The sequence below is a fragment of the Sturnira hondurensis genome, unplaced genomic scaffold (genome assembly GCF_014824575.4).
Source record: "Sturnira hondurensis isolate 20B ecotype Veracruz unplaced genomic scaffold, ASM1482457v3 Scaffold0006505, whole genome shotgun sequence".
Classification (NCBI taxonomy): domain Eukaryota; kingdom Metazoa; phylum Chordata; class Mammalia; order Chiroptera; family Phyllostomidae; genus Sturnira; species Sturnira hondurensis.
This window is the reverse complement of record NW_028079136.1, coordinates 7,077,652-7,094,947: the sequence shown is the minus strand read 5'-3', so window position 1 is coordinate 7,094,947 and position 17,296 is coordinate 7,077,652. Positions and strand designations below refer to the sequence as shown.

At 42.8% G+C, this 17,296-nt stretch overlaps 1 protein-coding gene across 2 annotated transcripts in view; it reads left to right on the top strand.

Annotated features, from left to right (window-relative positions):
* Positions 1 to 429: 429 nt before the first annotated feature.
* SWAP70 (switching B cell complex subunit SWAP70) overlaps positions 430 to 17,296 on the top strand; it is a 74,191-nt gene continuing 57,324 nt past the window's right edge. For both annotated transcript variants that reach the window (XM_037050088.1, XM_037050087.1), the window contains exon 1: positions 430 to 605. In XM_037050088.1, the coding sequence (XP_036905983.1) occupies positions 507 to 605 (99 nt within the window). In that variant the 5' untranslated portion in view covers positions 430 to 506. The remainder of the gene's footprint in view (positions 606 to 17,296) is intronic.

The following is a 17,296-nucleotide window of genomic DNA, read 5'->3' as shown; positions in this document are numbered from 1 at the left end:
TCCTCGACTCCCATCCTCCACCCCATCCTCTCCCTCGAGGGACTGCGCTAGGTTTTGAGCTCCCGCCCGGGGACTTTTCGGGGTCTCGTCTAGCCTCCTCTGTCAGTGACCTCGTTCCCGGATCAGGACCAGGGCACCCCTTTTGCACTGCGAGGACCCGGCTGGAACGGGACAGGGTGCTCACCTCGACTCTCATATTTTCCCTTGGGATGGAGGCTCTTGTTTCAGGGGCACGCGAGCACCGACATGGCTCCACCTGGCCTGGGGAACACTAGGGGACCGTGGGGTGGTGCTTTACCATAAGAGAGGGACAAGGGACCCAGCGACCCACTCCTCACTCCCTCTGCAGCCTGAGGGTCTGGGCAAGCGCGCGGGGGGCGGGGCCAGATGGGCGGGGCCTGCCGAGGTCAGGTGACCGCGCGGCGGGCGGCAGAGGCCCAGGGGTGTCAGACTCCGGGAGAGGCTGGCGCGACGGACTGGTCGGTTTGGGTTACAGGGCCGCGGCCATGGGGGGCTTGAAAGACGAGCTGCTCAAGGCTATTTGGCATGCCTTCACCGCACTGGACCTGGACCACAGCGGCAAGGTCTCCAAGTCCCAGCTCAAGGTGGGTACCCTGCCCCGGCCCCCTACCCGCGGCTCCCGGGAGCGCGCACCACGACTGGGTGGAAGCGGGACCCGGGGGGGAGGCAACCACAGGGAGCGGCGGGCGGGGATGCTGCCCGGCGGCCTGCTTCGGGCGGAACGGGCAGAGACCGGGGTTCGGCAGTTTTTGCTTCCCTCTTGCCCTCGGGCTGGTGCCGTGCTTTAGTCCCCTCGTGGTTCCCCTGGAGCCAGGGAAGGCCGGGGTGGGGTAATGGAGCGGCTAGCTCAGCGCTGGCGTTGGGCCGGGGCCCCCCAAAGTTTCAGACTCCGGGAGGGCAGTGGGACGCTCCCTTAGTGAACCTATCGAGAGTTTACTCCGTCGTCTGGAAGCGGAAGGGACTTGTCCAAAGGGTCACTTCTATAGCGGGACTCCCCTCAAACCGGCCAGCTGCACCCAAGGCAACTGGGCAGTTTAGAGACGGGAGAAGTGCCCCAGAACCCTGCTGCCTTCGGCCTCCTCCTTTAGGGGGGTTTGGCGGGAGAGGACGCTTTGTGACTTGTGAGGAGGAACTCCCCACCTAGCGTCCTCAGGTCTGGAACTGCTGGAGGGTGTGCCGCGGCGCACGGGGACCTTAGTTCCGGGCAAGGAGCGCTGATATTTCTGGCACCCTGCGGAAGCAGCTGCTTCTGCCGAGTCTGGACTGTGGTTGCCAAAGGTCCTATCATTAAAGTGAGAGGAGAAGGTATAGATAAAGGAATGCTTGTAAACCGAGTGACCCCAAGCAGGAGAAGCGGCACTCAGCCAGAAGAAATTGGCAGCCTCTTGAAATTGGCAGCCTCTTGAACGTGTAAAATATGGAAACAGACAAGAAGAACCATTCACAGGCACTCTCGAATATACGCATATTGAATCTGAATGTCTTGTTTTCTTAGCCTCCTCTGGGCATTAATTTCTGAAGATTGGGTTTGCTTTGTATATTTTTGCAGTAATCAGGAGGTTCTTATGAGTAATGGCTTTTATGCCAGTAAGATTTGGCATTCCTCTTGTGTTTCTTTTGCACTCTTGCTCTTTTGTAAAATCATACTCTGGAAGGGTACACAGAAGTCATCCACTTAATCTTTACTTATTTTTAAGTTAACATATAGTAAGATGGACTTTTTTTGGTGTATAGCTCAATGAGTTTTAACGCATATATAGATTTGTATAACAACTACAAAAGTCAGATTTCTGTCCCCCCCTCAATGCCACCCCTAATCCTCAACTGGGAGCAATGATCTGTTCTTAATTGCTGTAGTTTTGTCTTTTTCCACAGGGTGATATAAATGGAGTTGTACAGTATGTAACCTTTTGATACTGGCTTCTTTTACTCAGCATAATGCCTTAGAAATTAATCTACGTTGTATTTATCAATACTTCTTTTATTGCCAAGTAATAATATTCCATTGTATGGATGTACCACTGTTAATCTAGTCACCCTTGAAGAACATGTGTGTTATTTACAGTTTCCGGTGATCATGAATAGAGCTGCATTCATTTTCTTAAAGATTTTATTTATTTATTTATTTTTAGAGCGAGGGGAAGGGAGAGAGAAAGAAAGGGAGGAAGGAAGAGAAACATCAATGTGTGATTGCTTCTCACATGGCCTCCACTGGGGACCTGGCCTGCCACCCAGGCATGTACCCTGACTGGGAATTGAACTAGTAACTCTTTGGTTCTTAGCCCAAGGTCAGTCCACTGAGCTACACCAGCCAGGGCTGCATTCATTTTTTTTTTTAATTTTTAAAAGGTTTTATTTATTTATTTTTAGACAGAGGAGAAGGGAGTGAGAAAGAGAGGGAGAGCAACATTAATGTGTGGTTGCCTCTAGTGCACTCCCTACTGGGGACCTGGCTGGCAACCCAGGCATATGCCCTGACTGGGAATCAAACTAGTGACCCTTTGGTTCACAGGCTGTCACTCAATCCACTGAGCCACACCAGCCAGGGCTAGATCTGCATTTAGCTTTTTACTGTTAATTTATCTATACCACTGTTACCAGATAGGGGGACCAGGCCAGAGTGAGTCTGCCTCGGGCCGTCTGGTAGTGTGTGGGTTCTTGACTTCTTGATTTCACAACATGAGTCCAGGTGATTTGAAAGTATGTTTGAAAGTATGTTTCTTAAAGTGAAATGGAGGAAGAACTTAGAATAGAAGAAGCAACAGAAGAGAGCCTAGACAGGGATGCTTTTAGCTCACTGTAAAGTTAGAGAAAAAGGGGGCCTTGGAGATAGGATCAGGGGGAAGCCCAGGACAAGCTGCCGCTGCCCGTTGCTGTCCTGGTTGGAAGTCTAGTGGGGACCCTTAGAATCTAGGAGGATGAGAACAGATACAAAGTGTGGGTGTGCTCTAGCGAGGGTGTACTGTGGGTCCTTTTTCTTGAGGCTTTTATCCTAGGTGAGGTCTCAGGGGCAACCCTGAGATCCTCAGGGGCGGGTCTCAACAGAATATTCATTCGTTTTCCAGGTTTGCTCTTCAATATGTTGATTCATCCAAATGTGTGTATGGAGGGGTCAGGGTTATTTTCTAGTTAGTTTAGTTTTCTTCTTTAAAGATTTTATTTATTTTTAGGAAGAGGGGAAAGGAGGGAGGAAGAAAGGTAGAGGAACTTCAATGTGGCTGTCTTCTGCATGCCCCGCACTGGGGACCTGGCCCACAACCCAGGCATGTGCCCTGACTGACAATTGAACCAGCGACCCTTTGGTTTGCAGGCCGGCATTCTATCCACCCAGTGACACCAGCCAGGGCTGATTAGTTTTATTTTTAAAGAATGCTGGCTAAGAGAGACCTGGACCAAGGCCTGTCTAGACCAGGACTGAGGCTGATCTGCCCTAGGATGATCTGGAATTTGTAAACCATTTGCTCCTATGTGTCCTTAGGAAAGATAAAACCTTGTGATTCATCAGCTGGCTATAAATTGCTCAAATTGTTTGGCCTTGTTGAATTCCTTTGTCTCAGTTTCCCTATTTCTACTTGTCAAGGAATTTCCCTAGCTTATAACTATCCTGCCACACCACTATATTTTAAGTGGATTTCTTATAGATAATATATAGTTGGGTCTTGTTCTTAAAATCTGTTTGGACAATCTCTGTCTTTTACTGGTGTGTTCAGACTATTTACATTTAATATAATTATTGATAATTGTTTTAGGGCTACTAATTTTTATTGGTTCTCTTTGTTTTATCTTTTTTTGTTCCTCTATTTTTCCTTTCCTTCCTTCTTTTAGAGTATTTGAATATATTTTGGTATTCTACTTTATTTTTTATTTATTGGTTTCAGAAAGAGAGAAAGGGAGAGAGGGTGGGGGTGGGGCAGAGAGAGAGAGGAACTTTGATCAAGTTGCTTCTCCCATACAGCACGTACCCAGGCACATGCCCTGGATGCCCTGCCAAGAATCCAATGAATTGAACTGGTGACCTTTTGCTTTGCAGGACAATGACTAACCAACTGAGCCATGCTGGCCAGGACTGTTGTTACACTTATTTATGCATTCACTGGTTGATTCTTGTATGTGCCCTGACCCAGGATCGAACCTGCAATCTTGGAGTATCGGGACAATGTTCAAACTGATTGAGCTATCTGGCCAGGGCTTAGTAGTCCATTTTAATACTGAGTTTTCAACTGTATTTGTATAGTTTTTAAAATGATTGCTCTAGGAATTATAATATATATAGTATATATATATATATATATATAATATATCCTAACGTTTTATAGTTTATTTAGAATCGATAATTTACCACTTTACAAGGAAGGTAGAAGAAACCTTATCACTATATAGGTTCCTTTTACCTTGCTGTTTTATTTTGTAGTTTCCATATTGATTAATTTTCATACATTGAAAACCCCATCAAACGATGTTAAACATTTTCAGCCATCAGTTTTTGTTTGATCTTTCAAGAGAAGAATGGTATTGTTTTCTCCTAGATACTCCCAGATTACTTTTTAATTGTGTAGATAAGACAGATGAAGCTCCTGAGATGCTTGGTGACATGCCCAAAGTCACAGTTACTAAGTAGCAGCTAAATCTAGAACCAAGATTTTCTGACTTTTGAGCCGGTGTTTCTTCATTTTTTTCTATTCTAATTGATTGCATAAATGAGATGATGTCTAGTACTTTGGTCATACTCCATTTGGAATTGTCCTCATGGCTGCTGGTAGAAAAAGTGTCCAGATGATTCTTGACTGCAGGCTGGCAGGAAGTATTAAATCCCAGTTCATAGCTGATAAGGCAACTGTGCAGTTCCATTTTGTCTCTCCCTGTCTGCTTAACCGAGAGACTCTGGGATTGACTCAGCTCTGTTCATCGTACCAATGTGTCTGGAATTGAAAATACTAAAAAAAACCCCAAAACCCCCAAACAAAAAACTTCTATTTAGGTCTTTATGTTTTGTTTTTACTCTGAAGTTTGATGTTCGTCAATCTATTGGCTAGGCATAGGGTTTTGGCCTTAATTTGTTCATTCATTCGTGTGTTCATACAACCACCTTTTGTGTGTTCACTTTATGTAAGGTAAGTTCATAAAAAGATTAGTGTTTGTAAGCTCTTAAGAGTTAATATCTCCTGGGAGGAAATATCTCATACAGAACCTCCCTCCCTCGTCTGTGGTTTTGCCTTGCACGGTTTCACTTTAACGTGGTTTCAGTTACCAGTGGTCAGCCATTGTCGGAAGATAGTAAATGAAAAATTCCAGAACTAAATAATTCATAAGTTTTAAGTTGCCTGCCGTTTTGAGTAGTGTGTTGAAACCTGATGCTGTGTTGTCCCTCCTCCACCCCCACCATCCAGCCCCGCCCCGGACATGAATTTTGTTTGTCCGTCATATCCATGTCCACACACTGTCCACTTGTGAGTAGCCATCTTGGTTATCAAATCAGTTGTTGAGAGAGAGAAACCACATTCGTGTAACTTTTAATCTCTTACTGTGATTTATAAATTAAATTTTATTGTGGTTATGTATGTGTAGAAAAAACTGTTAGGGTTTGGTATTATTTGTGGTTTTTGACATCCACTGGGGGTCTTGGGATGTATCCTCCAATTACAGGCGGATACTGTAACTGTTTCATTAACTAGCAGACTAAAAGTTACATATCCAAATTAGGGTTTAAAATTCATGACTCTGGCAACTATAGGCATTTTAAAATATTTTGACACTTTTTGAATTACCTTCACAATTTTTTAAAAAATATTTTATTTATTTGTTTTTAGAGAGAGGGGAAGGGAAGGAGAAAGAGAGGGAGAGAAACATCAATGTGTGGCCACCTCCCATGTGTCTCCCACTGGGGACCTGGCCTGCAACCCAGGCATGTGCCCTGAGTGGGAATCGAACCGGCGACCCTTTGCTTCACAGGCTTGCGCTCAATCCACTAAGCTACACCAGCTAGGGCTCCTTCACAATTTTTGACAAAATGAATAGGTATGTTTAATAATTATGTAATGGACATTTAATGTGTTAGATACTGTGCCCTATGCTAATGGTAAAGGTGGAGGTAAAAGAAATAAGTAAGAATCTTTGCCTTCAAAGTGTTTAAATTTTGGTGGGCAAATAAAAAGAATGGTCAACCCTTTGAGATGTATCTATATAGAGATAGATATCAGACAATTATCCTGTCTTTAAAAAATACAAAGTCTGATAGTAGAGATAAGAAATACAGAAATTAAAAAAAGAAAAGGAAATACAGAAATGTTATTGGATAGAAGATGTTGAGTGGGACAGAAGATAAGGGCTGTGAAATTTTAGATAAAGAGGCAGTGGTGTTTTACTGGTGGGATTATTTCATGAAAAAACCTTTGAAATGAACTCTGAGAAAGCTAGGATGTGATTATGTAGAAATGGGGAGGATTAAGTCCATTCTATTCATTCAATTATTTGATGGATATTTATTGACTGCTATTAACTATAAGGCATCCCTGTGAGCTATTGCAGCAGACAGGAATTAATCAGGCATTTATGGGGAATTTCTGTGTGACTTATTTTGATTGGAGTATAAAATATGAATGGGTATGTGTTTGTGTGTATGTATGAGAGAGAGGTATTACTGGTGATAAAGCTGTGGAAATAGATTGGGGTGAATGGGTTTGAGTGCCAGGTTAGGTAGGTAGATGCCATAGGGCCTTCAAGTTTCTCAGAGGTGACGAGCCATGGTCAGAATTGCAATGGAGGAAGTCACTTAGGCAGCAACATACATGCTGGCTGGGAGTGGATCCGGCAATTGCAGCAGGCCAGCTGAGAGCTAATGGGGTTGGAGGTGGTGAGGATGGACAAGGGGAAATGGTAAGTGATGGAATTCTCCTGTCCACAGGCCTGAACCTGTGATTGAGTGTGAAGGGAAATGAAAAGGACAGAATCAGAAATAGCTCCTATTTCAACTGTGGATGAACCAATGGGTGGTAGTGGTATTTAACTGAACCGGGAAAGTTATGAGAAGGAGCTGCTTAGAGAAGGTATAGTTGGTTTTGATCAAGTAGAGGTGTTTTTTTAGATCTTTGATGGGTGGATGTTTAGCTGGAGATGATGTTGGGAAGTGTGGGGCTGTTGGTAGAGGATCTGGTAGTTGAGGCTCAGAAAAAGGAGAGAAGAGATTCATCAGTGTTCTTGGAGAATGGCTACAGTGGGTGGTGAGAGGGAAAATAGAAGCTAGGAGACCAGAAATTAGAGATAAGAGCACTTTTAAGGCAACACTGGAGCTGAGGGAAAAGAGATTTTGAAGAAAGACATGGTCTCTTATCTGTGAGAGTTATTATTATTATTATTGTTACTGTTATGTATATATTTTGGAGATTGTAAAGTAGTGAGGTTGATTCTTCCTTGCCAGAGCTCATAAACTACATATTTCTTCTCTAAAGAGAAGTTGTGAGAAGTTTGGTGTATTGCCATCATTCTAGAAATAACTTTATTTTTTACCTCAGGAGATTTCTTTGCAGTACAGTTCTCATTTAGATAAAAGTGCTTGGGTCACTGCTATAATTAAATATTTTCCCTGAGGGCCATGAAAACTTACTTTTTATATTTAATATTAACGAATAGCATGTCTTTGAGTAAAACAAAAATTACTATCTAAATAAATTTTGAAACATAAAATCCAAAGAAATAATTAACAGTATATGAGAGGTATTATTTTGTTGTTATACACATAGACTTTCATTAAACTTAACCAGATAAAAATCTAGCACACAGTTTGAAAACCACTTGTGACTTACAGAGACTTCTATTGAAACAGATCTTGGGATGTCATCTAGTCACAGTGATTTTTTTTGTTAAAGCTGTCAAGCGCAAGGTCATTGCAGGTCCATATCTTCTTTTTATTTTTCACCTGCTTTCAGTTATTGTATTTTGTTTTTTAAATATATTTTATTGATTATGCTATCACAGTTGTCCCAATATTTCCCCCTTTGCACTCTCTCTGCCTTGTATCCCTCTTCCCTCCCACAGTCCCCCCACCTTTTCATGTCCATGGGTCATGCATATAGTTCTTTGGCTTCTGTATTTCCTGTGCTATTCTTAACCTTCCCCTGTCTAGTCTGTTTTGTACCTACCATTTATGCTTCTTAATCCCTACACCTTTCCCCCCATTCTTACCTTCCCTCTCCCAGCTGAAAACCCTCCAAATGATCTCTAGGTCTGTGATTCTGTTCCTGTTCTGGTTGTTTGCTTAGTTTGTTTTTTTAGATTCAGTTGTTGATAGTTGTGAATTGGTTGCCATTTTAATGTTTATAGTTTTGATCTTGTTCTTTTTCTTAAATAAGTCCCTTTATCATTTTATGTAATAATGGTTTGGTGATGATGAATTCTAACTTGACCTTATCTGGGATGCACTTTATCTGTCTTTCCATTCTAGAGGATAACTTTGCTGAATAGAGTAATCTAGGTTGTAGGTCCTTGCTTTTCATTACTTTGAATACTTCTGGCCAGTCTCTTCTAGCCTGCAAAGTTTCTTTGAGAAATTAGCTGATGGTCTTATGGGAACTCCCCTGTAGGTAACTCTCTTCTCTTCTCTTGCTGCTTTTAATATTCTGGCTTCATCTTTAACCTTTGGCACTTTAATTATGATGTGCCTTGGTGTGGTCCGCTTTGGGTGCAGTTTGTTTGGGACTCTCTGTGCTTCCTAGGCTTGCATGCTTATTTCTTTTACCAAGTTAAGTTTTTTTTCATTATGTTTTCCGATAAGTTTTCAATTTCTCACTCTTCTTCTTCTGGCACCCCAGTGATTCGGATGTTGGTACTTTTGGAGATGTCCAAGATGGACCTTAGACTATCCTTGTGTTTTTTTAATTCTTTTTTTCTTCTTGCTGTTTTGGTTGGATGGTTATTTCTTCTTTATGTTCCAAATCATTGATTTGAATCCTAGCTTCATCTTTTCCACTGTTGGTTCCCTGTAGATTTTTCTCTATTTCAATTAGTGTAACCTTCATTTCTGCCTGTTTTTTTAAATTTTGTTGCCCTATTCAATAAGTTCTTTGAGCATCCTGATCACCAGTGTTTTGAACTCTACATCTGATAGGTTGATTTTTTTCTGTTTTGTTTAATGGGGTGTCCAAACTTTTGGCATTTCTGGGCCATACTGGAAGAAGAAGAATTATCTTGGGCGACACATTAAATGCACAAACACTAACAAAAACTGATGAGCAAAGAAAAGGCTTTAAGTAAATTTACAGTTTTGTGTTGGGCCACATTCATGGCCATCTTGGGCTATGGGTTAGGTACCTCTAATTAGTTCCTTTGCTGGGGCTTTGTTCTGCTCTTTCATTTGGGCCATATTTCTTTGTCTCTTCAATTTGGCAGCTTTCCTGTGATTGTTTCTGTGTATTAGTATTAGGTAGAGCTGCCTTGACTCCCTTAATAGCATGGCCTATTGTAGAAAAGGCACCTATAAATTGTGTGGGGTGGAGCCTTAAGTAATCACCAGGGTGGGACAACCCACTTCACTGCTTTGTGGCTCTGTGTAGGGGGAGGGCTCCATGAGGGGATACTGCCACTGCCTGGCTTCTGGAGGTTTGCCCTCCACTTGCCCTATGGAACTGTTGCCTTTCTAGCTGTTGCCCTGGTGCTGAACCTCAGAGGGGGTGGGTTTATGTACGTTTTAAGTCTGTGCCAGCTTTGAAAATCTGGCAGTTTCTAATGCTGCCACCCCCACTCCTTTTTACAGGCTGAAGTTATAGGAATTTATCTTCCTGGCACTGGAATCCTGGGTGTGTAGTCTCGCCTGGGGCTGGGATCATTTGCTCCCAAGGTGTCCCTCCCAATTTTTATCCACAACATATGAATGTGGGACCACCCATTCCGTCGCCTCTGCCTCTCCAGCCACACTGTGTGTCTGCACCTGTTTGCCAGTCTCCTCATCTCTGCCCCTCCTGCCTATCTGGATAAATGTGCCTTCTTTAAATCCTTGGTTGTAGAACTGCTGTACAGCTTGATTTCCTTATGGCTTTGGGTGTTTTTTGTTTTGAGGTCTATTTGTAATTCTGTGGTTGTATGAGGAGGCGCAGAGCATGTTTACCTATGCGTCCATGTTGCCTGGAAGTCCAGTGTCTTCTTGATGTTTACTGAAGTACCCACCTCTCGCCCCAAGAACCACTGTTGCCTCTCTTTCCTTACCTTGATTTTTTTCTCCCTCTTCCTGCGTTTTCTGTGATCTCCTTGGACTTTTTCCTGGCGACTGTGTACCCTCTGTAGGGGACCTCTGTCTCTCTGGCTTTGGTTCTGGCATTTCTGGTTCCCTACCTGAATTACAGCTGCACTATTCTTCACCCCCGCACTCAGCCCCTGCACCCCATAGAAGTTAGCTTAATTTGTATTCGCTTAATTTGTACTAGCTTAATTTGCAACTGGATTGTTGGAAGGCAACTCATTTTTTAAAAATTGTTATGTTGATGATTTGGTGTTAGTCTATTTTTTTTAGGCTGGAATATATATAGAGAGAGAGACACACTAAACTAAGTTATTGTTTTAAGTTAAGCTTTTTCTAATTATGTAAGGATCTAGTTTTCCCAGGTTCTGAAGTACATAGCCATAGGCTAGTAATGGGGAAAGAAATCTTTAGAAACACATTCTCTACTTGCTTTTGAACTTGTATTCATGAATAGTCTTTCCTTAGAACAAACTGTATTATTTGTTTTGAATGCAGTTTTGGTATACTCTGTGGGAGTGTTAGAGACTACTGAGGGAGCCCTGGCCGGGTAGCTCAGTTGGTTAGAGCATCATTCTGATATGCCAAGGCTGCGGTTTTGGTCCCCATCCCCACTCAGGGCATGGATAACAGTCAACCAGTGATGCATCAATGAGTGGAACAACAAATCAGCCTCTCTCTCTCTCTAAAGAAACAAACAAATGAACCTGAGAGAGATTGATGGAAAGTTTAAAAAATATCCATAGAAGGTGTTAGGTGTCTGTGGATAGATGAGTAAATATTGTTGAGTTTAATGTTAGGAATTCTTTTTATTTTTATTTATATATTTTAAAAGATTTTATTTATTTTTAGAGAGAGGGAAGGGAAGGAGAAAGAGAGGGATAGAAACATCAATGTGTGGTTGCCTCTTATGTGCCCCCCCCCTGGGGACCTGGCCTGCATCCCAGGCATGTGCCCTGACTGGGAATCGAACCAGTGACCCTCTGATTCTCAGGCCGGTGCTCAATCCACTGAGCTATGCCAGCCAGGGCGGAAACTTTTTAAATAGTTCATCTGTCTACATGGTATAAAATTCATGAAGTTCAAAAGGTTTCACAAAAGTGAAAGGTAAGTTTCCTTCAACACCTGGCCCTACTAGTTCCCTGCCCTGTAGGTGACCATCATTACCAGTTTCTTATGTTCCTCCTAGAGATCAAAATGTACCTTAAAACTGATAGTCTTGTTATGGTTAAGTGTTGTCTTCTTAAATATAGCAAAATCTAGTGATATTTTTGCAACTTTATTGCAGCTTTACTTTGCAATTGTGGTTGCAGTGTGAATTACATGTCAGTGATGGAAATGTCTTGAAATAAGCTTATTGGCTCTGCACTTTTATCCCGTTGTTTTTAGAAACACAAGGCTTTGTTTTGTTTTGCCCCTTTGAACTAAAAGGGCTTATAGCTAGTGAGGATCTAAGTGAAAAAATTTTTTTAGGAACAACACAGGTATTTGAATTTTTATCCATTTTTAATGATACATTTTCAACTAAATGTTTTATGCATCTTCTGAATAATGCCTTGTGTTCTGTTCTCACGTAGGCATTTAGTCTCAAAAGTTTTTAACCTTGCCAGTGGTCAGTTGAAAATATAAAGGAAGCAGGTGGCAGCGCAGGGCTTTTATTGTGTGAAACACAATGTAAAAGATATGGTTAATTCTTGTGAACTTGGCATGTATAGTATTCCCTGCCTAGTCTTTAGTGATTTGTTTCTGTTAACCCCTGTGGTAAAAGTTGTTTCTGTTTAGAGGAACTAAAAGTCTAATAAAAAAAATGAGGTTAGGGGATTGGAGTCATGAGTGAACCTGTAAAGGTCTTTGTAAATATATATATATATATTTTTATTTCACCAAAATGAAGCAGAAAAGGCAGCTCTCCAGATGAAGAGCATATAAAAGACATTTACAAATGTTTAAATGGTAATTATGGATTCTGTGTTACTTCCTTTCATCATTCCTTACTTGCTAGAGACTTTATGTGGGATAGCTTGGGAATTAATTGTTTTCTGTGTGTGTGTGTGTGTGTGTGTGTGTACACGCACGCAGCCCTCTAGCTTAGCAACCGGTGCATTTCTAATCTTATGACTCAGAGCTCTTAACCTTCCTGGTCCCCATTTTGTGTTTCCTGTGGGGTCTCACCACGGTCCCAGAGGTACACAGTAGCTAGAAGCTGGCGAGAGAAAGAGGCTTTGTGTGACCTTCTCCTACTTGCCGTTTGCCCTCACTGAGTAGGTGCTTCTCATCCCCTCTCGGCAGGAGGGTTATGGTAGTTGCCTCAGTGGTGATCAGGACACTCAGACTTGCCTCCTCAGTGTCTCCTCTCTTCCTACAGCCCAAGTATAAGGTAGCCCTTTGCCTCTGCTTTCTTCATCTTCCCAAATCTTCATTTCATAAATCTATTTTCTGCTCTGCTTGCTTTGTGCCTTTTTTTTTACCTTCAGGTTGATTCTTTTTTTTTCCTCTTAAAATCTTTGTCTGCTTGAAACTGCAATTCTCAGTGATTAGTTAATTATAGAAAGGTATTTAGGAGTAGTAAATCTGTGTATAGTCGAATTTCATACAAGGGAATCTTGTGATTAGGGAGAGAGTTCTGAAATATTGGAAGAACTAATTTTTTCGTCTTAAGACTCTTCCATGTCTTCTACACTTTTTGCTTCTTTAGGAGTAATTAGCTTTATGACTGTGTTTGATCGGGACCAGGAGAGTGGTATACGTGGGCATGGTGTACCAGCCAGAAGGGTGACACCAACCAGGAGGAAAGTTGTTCTGCCCGGATGGACAGCCACCAGGCGGTCGGAGGTACTGTATTTCACTGGAAGACAGCTCTGGGAGCAGGGACACTCTGCCTTACTAGGCCGCACATCTCCATCGTTTCTTGCAGTTCACGGGATGATGACTGTCTCAGCAGGATGGCACTTAATTTGGAGCTGAGAGCAGGAGCTGGTGGCCAGTTGACTTAACTCTGTGACTTTTTTCAGTGACGATTGGAGAAAACACTGTTAGGTACTGGGGTACCAGACTGTTAGTAGATAGAACTAGATTGAAATTCTGAGATTCTTTACCTGGGTGTCTTTGGGGTATTGGCTTTCCTTCTTGTATTTTAGGATTACCTGTTAAAGGGGGTAACAAGACCTTTAACAACATGCCCGCTCGCAGAGATGGGTCTCGCAAGCTTTGTGTGTGACAACGGAACATGTACTAGCCACCTGTTCCCAATCAGCAAATAATGATGAAGAGATTGATCTCTAGAACGTTATACGAATTTGAAGCTTTTCATCTACTAAGTACCTTTTCTTAGGGACCCTGGGGAAGAAATGAATACACCACATTGTCCCTTTCTTTGAGCAGTGTGTGGTTCAGTGAAGAAGACAGTACATGCAGTGACTCCAACAGGACAACATAGAAGCAAGTTCTAGAGGGTGTGGGAAATGAGCACTCTAGACCACGCTGTCCAGCATGTTGGCCGGTAGCCACTTTTGGCTAGTAAGCGTTGAAAAGTGGCCATCCTGGATTGAGACATGCTGTAAACATAACATACACACTAGGTTTTGGAGACTTTTAATAAAGAAAAGAATGTAAGATATCTGTTCAGTAATTTTAAAATATTGATTACATGTTGAAGTTATAATATTTTGGATATATATTATTTATTTATGTTTAGAGAGGAAGGGAAGGAGAGAGGGAGAGAAATATCAATGTATGGTTGCCTCTCGTGTGTCCTCTCCTGGGAACTGGCCTGCAACCCAGGCAATGTGCCCTGACTGGGAATCGAACTGCAGTCCTCTGGTTTGGAGGCCCGCGCTCAATCCACTGAGCTACACCAGCCAGGGCAAGGATATATATTATTAAAATTTAGCTGTTTTCCTTTAACTTTCAAAATGTGGTTATTAAAACATTTTAATTCCATATGCAGTTTGCAATATATTTCTATATAATTCCATGTATAGAGCTGCGGTAGAAGTTCAAAGGAGACAGAGAAAGAAATGCAGACGGTTGTATATGAGGAGAGTTTCATGGAGCAGACAGACGTCAGCTGTGTCTGGAGGGAATGGGGCAGGTCTCTTGTCTGGCGTTGTCGCAGAAAGATGGCAGGTGCCGCGGTGGTTTTATAGGAAGAGCAGGGCCAAAGCCTGGAGTATTTGTTAAGCAGTAAGGAAATTCTCTGGGTATAGAATGTTTTGAGGTGTACTGTAAAATTAGGATTTAAAGGGAGAGAGGGTTACATTTTAGATGTTTTTGTTCTTGCACAGAGTAGATGGTTAATAATGTATTGGTTGACCAGCTGGGTTAAATGAGTAGTTCAGAGCTGATCCTGTAAAGATGAGAAGTCAATACAACTTTTTGGGTAGATGCATGACAAAGGTAGAGTTGTTGTTGTTGTTGATGTTGTTTTAAGACAGAGGGGAGGGAGGGAGAAAGAGAGGGAGAGAGACATCGGTGTGAGAGAGAAGTATCCATCGGGGGCACCCAACTGGTCCCTCAACCGAGGCATGTACCCGTGACCTTTGCCTTCGCCGGATGGCGCCCAGCTAACTGAGCCACACCAGTCAGGGCAAGGAAGGTAGAGTTTTGAGATTATTTGGATGATGTGGGTGTGATCATTGGAGACGAGGGGCTGGACAGAGATGGGGAGACCAGTTGGGGGCTGCTATGGAAGTTGAAGAGTAAGTTGATGAGTACTGGGCAGGGATGGTGGCTGGCAGTGGGAATCAAAACACATAATGTTCCTACCTCCCTTTTTTAATTTAAATTTATATTTTTAAAGATTTTATTTATTCTTAAAGGGGAAGGGAGGGAGAGAGGTAGAGAAACATCGATGCATGCGAGAAACATCTATCAGTAACCTCTCACATGCTCCCCACACAGGGACCAGTCTGCAGCCCAGGCTTGTGCCCTGACCAGGAATCTAACCAGAGACCTTTTGCTTTGCTGGGTGATGCCCACCCAGCTGAGCCACACCAGCCAGGGCTGTTCCCTACCTTTTAGAGTTTGAATTCTTTTGTTTAAATTTTATTTTAATTGTTGTTCAAGTACAGTTTTCTGTCTTTTACTTTCATGCCAGCCCACCCACCCAGCCCTCCAGAGCTTGAATTCTTGTGAGCTGTACAGACCAGCAGACTGGCAGTTGGAATCTAGTGAGATAAACTAAGAGGAAGGAAACCTGTCTGGCCTGTGGTGAGGATTCGAGGACTTAGGTCAGAGGATGCCACTAGCGGAAGAGACATTTGCCACTGACCTCAGGGAATGTATGAGACTCCTCTGTAAGAACATTTATAATGAAAAGTTTGGAAAGTAAATTTTTTGGAGGAGCAAAGTGTCAGGAGAGAGAGTACTGGTCAGAGCGTCAGCAGACTTTGGGGGGCCAGGGGAAGTCATTTCTCCTTGCTGGGCTCCGGTGTCCTCATTTGTAAAGTGTGGATGGAGGATGAGATCTTCAAGGTTTAGCCTTCTAATTTAACTTTGTTAGCTTGGTGTGTTTAGCACAGCCGTATCCTGGTGAATAGTTGCTGTTTGGCAACTCTCTGTTAGGGCCTCAGAAGGGAGGGGGAGCCTGGCTGCCCAGGTCCTGGAGCCCTTGTTTCCCCAGCTTCGCACTCCCCGGTTAGCCCTAAGCTGACAGAGCGTCTCGCTCCGTGGAGAGAAGGCACTAATAGCCAGCGGCTCTCAGCTCACCAGGGTCCTTGTGACTGGGCTGTGGTTCCTTTCGTGGGGAGGGATCTGAGTGGGGAATCTGTGTCTGCCACAGAATTCTTTTGAAAAAGCAACTTCACAAGATTGATAGGAATAGGAGCCTTATTATAGGGACCATAAGGGGACAGAGTGGTCAGAAGATGGGGTAGTGGAGGTAAGCCTCAGATCTGTGATCTTTATCATCATCTTTGGGTGTTCACTCTGGCTTCAGAGAAGACCGTGTCATTAAATGGAACTACCTAATTGCTCTTCTGTGCAGTTCTCTCTCACACACTTGTTAACGCTTACTGAGTCCTTCTTTCAGGAAATCTCTACTTGAATTTTGAGGAACTGCACTTCTTTACTAGATCTCAGGACAGATGAGTTAGGCCTGCTAGTTCTGGTGGTGGTAATAACTAATTGGAGGCATTGTTTTTTTAATCTAAAAGTGCTCTGAATTAGAGATTCCAATTAAACAAAAACTCTTTCTGGAAAGAAGATACTCATAGTATAGTGAAATAAACTCGAACACCCAGATCTAGATAACGATGATGGAAAAGAAAAGGAAAACGAGAAGATTCCTAAATGGGACTCACTTAGCTAGTGTTTGGAACATCAGGCTCTCTCTCTTCAGGCTTTGGTGTTGCACAGATGGGTAAGCCGCAGACCTTCTCACAGAGTAGCAGGAGAGAGAGACACAGAGGCTTCTTAGAAGCAATTTATCTTCTTAAAGACATTTGTTATGCAGCAGTCCAGGGGCAGGCTGGATTCTAAGGAGGCTGTCTCAGACTGGGAGACTTTGCTGCCCGCAGAGTGACTTCTTGGATGGCTCAAGTGAGTTAACTCCAGCAACTTTATAGCCCTACAATGATCTCTTCATACCTTGTAATTTTCCTGGTGCTTTCTGGCTGGAACTCCCAGACATACTTAAAAATTTTAATGAATTTAAAAGCTTCCCTTTTTTCTGATTGTAAAGATAATACCTAGAGTATTTAAACAACACAGTACAATACAGAGGCAAAGGTACAAGCACCTGAAGTTCCACCACCAAAGGCAGATGCAGTTGACTTCTCTGTGAATGTCTTTCTCACATCTCTCTCTCTGTCTCCCCTTCCCGCTTTCTCCCTCCCTCCATCTCCTTTTCTCCTGTGTGCACACACACGTGCATGTATATGCATGTGTATCCTTTGATATAAATGGGATTATATTTCACATGCTTTTGTAACCATTTAACCATTTTAAAAATGGTAATTAAATTCATTGGGGTGACAGTGGGGTAATAACGTTTCAGATGTGCAACTTGATAATACAGCATCTGTATACTACGTTGTGTGCTCACCACTGGAA